Below are 6,167 nucleotides of genomic sequence, written 5' to 3' on the forward strand. Positions count from 1 at the left end.
ATAATCTGTTTAAATATGAACTTATAATGTTACCTTTAGCTAATTATCGATCTATGATTTGGATTATTCCGTTATAACATTGATTATTCTTTTGTTAATTCAATTATCCAACGAAAATTATTTACTTTATTTTAATTCTAAAATTGATACTTTTATTAACGAAAGAAGACTACGGCAAAATTCTCCCATGAATTCAAAATAGATGGACCATAAGTTTTATGAATAAGTTAACTATATTTCTCCTACAAGCATAAAAAACTCTACATCAATCGACGAAAAAAATGTTCATAATAATATATCAATTACAGAATTCATGATATGCAATAATTCAACGCTTCTATTAAAACTGTTATTGATGCTAAAAAAATATTGTTTACTGTAAATCTGATTTCGGAAAATTCATAAGTAGTTAATTGTATAAAAAACACATTAATCTAAAAAAAAGCAGGAGCAACAGAGTAGAAATCAAATAAATTAATATCTTCAAAAAATAACAAACGTGCTGCTAGAAGGATTAGAATTTTTTCGTTAGCAACAACATAGAAATTGTTAATTGAAAATGAGGGATAAAACAAAAATTTTATAAAAATGAATGTGCAAATTATAAAAAAATTATAATATAACGAAGAATACTGAAAATTAGAATGTAATGCAATTTTTATGATAAATGTCTGCACTATAACAAGTCTATCAAGATTGAAATTTATAAAAAAAAAAAAGAAAAGCAAAGAATATTATTAAAAATAAATAATTTGGAGCAGCGTTTCTCAATCTTTTTGGAATGCGGCCCAATACATTTGTTTGTAATAATACCATGATCCAAATGTTTATAATATGAATACGATTTTTAAGAATCTGGTAAACTGGAGCCAATGTATATTATTTTATTTAAATAAATGATTGTTACCGTGATATTCCCATAAGATCATTCTGCGAAAACTTTTTGAAAATCTTATAGATCGTTAATCATTTTTTTCGTTTTTGCATAAGGTAACAGGTATCATTTCGCGGCTGATAGATTGAGGAACGTTAATTTGAACCATTTCATTTATACTAGAAGGTTACTTTTTATTATTATTATTTTTAAGATTATTTTTTATTATTATAAAAATGATACAATCGATACGCCAGAGTTGATAAATAATTAAGAGTTTAATTGATAAAGAAATGATTAAAAAAAAATCTGTTTATTTTTCAATGATACAATCAAAATTGTAGACCTGTTTTTGAATTCACGGCCATCTTTTCCGAAGTTATCCTAAACTATACAATACTTTCGAAAGAGACCATGTATTTCGTTTAAATGGAAGCTTCAAGAGAGAAAAAAAAGAGTAACTTAAGATCGAAATTCTTGAACAAAGTTTAATCGTTCGACGAAGGATACGACAAAGCTAGCATACGATATTAAGTTCGCTTTTAATTTCAGGTATAAATTCTTTAATTTATTTGCACAGTCGACCAAAGTGGTACATTGAGCTTCAATAAAATTCATAAGACATCTCTAAGCGTGGAGGTTAACGTTGTTAATAACTCGCATGCGAGATCAACCTGAATCATAATGATACTTAATCATTTTCTCTCACATGCAAACATCATCGGCACGTGTCATTGACATTTCGACGCGACTAAAATTTTCATGAGTTTTGCCGTTTAATATTCAAGATAGCTAACTATATTATTTACTTCTCCGTTCGATTCCGATGATAAACAACATCATTTAATAGACAACAACAAACTTGTTTGTTTGTTTTCTTTTTAGTCTGTATCTTTAAATGAATTGATTACATTTGTTTTGAAATTAGCATTGCATAATGTAAATCTCTTTGTAAATAAAGCGTCTTGTACAGGCATTATTTACGAAATAATTTTATCTCATAGATTGTATAATAAAATACTTACAAGTTTAACAAACGGATAAATTTCGAATGAAGTCGGAAACAGTATATTCATGAATTTCAACACCATATCCGTATTTGAACAGAAATCCTTCTCTGTTTTCGAAGAACACTGCAAAACAGAAAATATAAATTATAAATTAAGAATTAGAATCTTTTACGTCTACGTTTATCGCGTCTGCCATATTTACTTTTATATCTATTTTACATTCACTTTGCAAACTATTATTTTTAAATAAAACTTGATTTTCTTTTGTTTTTATACAAAAAAAAATTTGTTAAATAAAACAAATATAAAATATTTCGATAGACCTATTACGAATAGCTTTACTGAAAAATATAACTTTCATAGAAAAATCGATTTTGTTACTCTTAATCACTCCTCAACTTTTTTCTATTTTTAAATAATTCCGAACTATATCTGAATAAAGTCAAACGTATCTCGATAAAGATCAGCCTTTCGGAGCCGACTGCGACCGATGAAAAGTTTAATGCGACCTTTTGCAACGTGCCGACTAATTTCGTACATAGATGTACTCTCGGAAAGAGAGAGAAAAAGAGAGAGAGAGAGAGAGAGAGAGAGAGATGGAAGGAGAGAGGGAGAGAGAGAGAGAGAGAGAAAGAAAAAGAGAGAGTTACATAGGTCTGGGTCATGGTCCGAATGAGCTCGCTCTGGCGCGTGTTCTGACTCTTCCAAAAGCTCCGTTCTAAATCTATTTAAATTTCGTATAATTATAAAACTTTGAATAAAGTGCTCCTAAACGGGATGCTTTTTCCGGTACCGATTTCAATCGATCCATTCAATTTTCGATCACATTACTTTTGATTATTGACGAAGAAAATGTAAGTTACTTTCTTTCTTTTCTTTTTTGTTTTAAATCGACATTTGCATGTACATAAATATATATATATATATACATATATATCACCTACGTATTTAGATATGTATATATAATATACATAAATATAATTATAAAAATTCATATTTTTATACATAGTTTATATATACGTGTAACCTTAATAATTATTAAATCTAACTTATAACCACAGATTTCTTCAAATGTTCGATCAATCATAAATAAAATATTAAAAAGGATACCAAAAGATACATTATTAAATCATTTTTTTTTTTAAGTTGAACTTTACATGTTTATATACATACGTCATCCTGCATACATATACATAATTATACAAATTTATATTTATGCATATACTATGTATATAATATGCGTCTATAAAAAACAATCTTGTTTAAATATAATAATTTTTAAATTCAATCAATAACTATAGATTATTCCAGATATTCGATCAGTCATAACGAAATATAAAACAAGAATACCAAAAGATTCGTGATCCAACGTGATATCGATACATTCGACCATGCGAACCAAAATTTACAGTAAAAAAAAAACAGTAAAAGAAAATGAAACAAGAAAAACGAAAACCGTGAATCCGAAAGATAGAACATATCGATCAAAAGACGAAGAAAAAACGGATTTTCCTTTTTCTTCGATAAGAGGTTGTTTGGATACTGAGTAAAACTTTAAATTACACTCATATTGTTTTTAAGGTTTGTACCTAACATATATAGTATTCGTAATTACGAATCTGGGGCAGGTGCTAGTTTTTGATACACACCAGCACACTCATGGAAAATTGCCTTTTGTTACGTGCAAAACGTTCGTAAAGTAACTCAGGAAATTTACTGCATTTTCGAACTGGCACATCGCGTTACGAGTTTATTTGAGCATCATTTATCCTTCACTTATTTCAATCCATCCTAAAAAAAAAAAAAAACGAATTTTTCTTTTGACATATGCTTTCACAAATTTATTTATATATTCTTAATTTTTTTTTTCTTTTTTTCTTTTTCTTTTCTCCTTCTTTTATAAATTATTAATTGAATGTGCACCCTGTAATCCGCTCTAACACGATTAACACACATTATTTTGTCAGAGATCGATGTAAACTGAACGCAAGGAAACACGATTAAATTGATCGTAGCAGGAACACGATAATATACATGATGTGAATCGTGTTACGTGTAACTTGAAAATGTTCATAAATTTTGGAAATCTTTCTTGTCTCACGTAATGTAGATGGCTCCACGAGCTAATTACCATATACTTTTTACAAAACATTATATATCAAACGTACTGAAAATTTGTCTGTTTGTTTCATTTTTTAAAAGTTTATTTTATCTCAAAATAATTGTTCTCCAAACAGACAAAACATTTCGATTGATTTTAATTTTGACGTAAATAACAACAATGCGTCGTTTGTAATCATGATCATAATACAATTATTTTTTTATAATACATCCACTTAGCCTTACAATGTTGCTACGTTTATTTGAATAATAAAACAAAAAGAAAAGAAAAGAAGAAAAAAAATAAATCTATCCGTTTATTCCTACTATCACAGGCATGAAATAAACAAAGCAAAAAAACGTTATTACTTACTCCTCGACGAAGCTAACTCCACCGAAATAGTGAAAAGACGTGAGAGATTTTTTATATAACTCAATGTTTCAGATAATCCTTTTTAATCCTTTTTAATCCGTGTTCAATAAATCAACCGGTACGTCTTATTGTTAGATAATCAATCAAAATCACGATCGCACAACGTGCTTCGTCAAGAAAATCGATCGTCTGCGCAGAACAATTAGGCTTTTCGCACATTGTTTTTCACGCCTTCCTGAAAGCTGTCCAGATACTTAGTTACTCTGAGATTTTCAGAGAGAGACAAACAGACAAAGATAGAGATAGATGGAGAGAAATAGAGAACTGCGAGAGAGCCGTGTCGCGTATTCTACCGACTAGCCACCCCAGAAATGCCTATGCTATTTCTGTTGACGGTTACTTGGATCAAGCTCGATTAATAAGCATGTAGCTATGACCTGAAGAGGACGAGACGTGATGCGATGCGCCGCTTTACGATCGATACGGATCACGAGTATGGATCTAAAAAAAAAAAACATATCAATTCGATCTCACAGATCTTGCCGATATTGATCTTCTCACAGATCTTCTCCAATGTTGCTGCGTTATGTCATTCCCTCCCACTCTTCTTCGCCCCTCTACCAAACATCACCTGAAATAAATTTGAAAAAAACATTGTAGAATCTCATTACTTTGTTTTTTATTTCAAGAATCACTTCGAAATAATCTAAAAATTAAACGACTTTCTAAAATCATTTTCAATTGTATAGATTTTCTATGTGAAATTTTGACTACCAAGAAGTATTGTTATATGTATTGGATATATGTATAAGTTGAAGTAATCGATAAAGCATAACGTTATTCGAAATGACATGTGAGAGGATAGTATGCCTTTTTTCCTCTCTGGTTTCGATGAGAAATCATAAACGGCTTAACAGGTCAGCGGACTCCCAACGTCTACAATCGACGAAGCCAACTGTGCCTAGGTCATTTATTTTTGCCCGATATTTAAACGACCGATTCCTCTCCTATGACTAAAAACCTCGACGAATCGAGTCGTACGTCGGTGAATATTAACCTTCGAATCATCCAATGAGAGCAAAATGGATAAGAGAAACCAAGAGAGAGAGAGAGAGAGGGGAGGGGGAGAGAAAGAAAGAGAAAAAGAGAGGAGTAACAGACAGAAACGTTTATTACTTTCGCCGCGAAAAGAATGACGTAAATTTGAATGTTACGCGCATCGATCATCGTAGGGTTCGTATTTAACTTTAACTCCGTTCGAAAAAAAAAAAAAAAGAAAAAAAAATAAGCTTCCTTGAATATCTCACGTTTATTTATGTGTGTTCAACTGACGTAAAAAGAAATCAAGGCAATGATTCGATTAAATTCGATTTGATTCGATTCGATTTGATTCGAAAATCACACTAGAGAAAATCAAGTTAACATAATTGTAAGATCTTAAATTCTTTTTATTCATCTTCTCGTTTTATTTTTTCATCTTTCTTTCATCCTTCATAATCAATTTTCAACTGTGCTAATTCGTTAATGACTAAGCGTAAAATATGAAACGATATGTAATACATTATATCGACTATCGTATACGTTTAAGAAAGAATTATGATATATATTAGATATCAAATATAATCTAAAAAGTTATTTCGATATACATAACTGTATCTATTTATCAAGATTTTCTTTTATTCTAATCATTGATGAAAAAAGAAGTAGATCGGAAACATTTTATCGCGTTTGAAGAATGCTTTTATTGACATCTATCGGCGTAAATATAGTAACAATTTCGTCTGGTCGTTGATCAAACGTGAAAATAGAC

The 6,167-nt window shown here is 29.8% G+C and overlaps 1 protein-coding gene across 8 annotated transcripts in view; it reads right to left on the reverse strand.

The window, feature by feature from the left end:
* LOC124953203 overlaps positions 1-4,890 on the reverse strand; it is a 22,263-nt gene extending 17,373 nt beyond the window's left edge. For 2 of the 8 annotated variants that reach the window (XM_047504249.1, XM_047504243.1), the window contains exons 1-3: positions 4,358-4,760; positions 3,534-3,675; positions 1,900-2,007 (exon numbers count right to left, since the gene is read on the reverse strand). In XM_047504249.1, coding sequence (XP_047360205.1) covers positions 1,900-2,007; positions 3,534-3,545 — 120 coding nt within the window. In that variant the 5' untranslated portion in view covers positions 3,546-3,675; positions 4,358-4,760. Of the gene's footprint in view, positions 1-1,899; positions 2,008-2,086; positions 2,373-3,473; positions 3,676-3,807; positions 3,957-4,357; positions 4,761-4,794 lie in introns of those variants that run through there. The other 6 variants (XM_047504251.1, XM_047504245.1, XM_047504247.1 and 3 more) reach the window with 4 other exon arrangements.
* Between the last annotated feature and the right edge of the window lie 1,277 nt (positions 4,891-6,167).

The sequence above is a fragment of the Vespa velutina genome, chromosome 11 (genome assembly GCF_912470025.1).
Source record: "Vespa velutina chromosome 11, iVesVel2.1, whole genome shotgun sequence".
Lineage (NCBI taxonomy): Eukaryota > Metazoa > Arthropoda > Insecta > Hymenoptera > Vespidae > Vespa > Vespa velutina.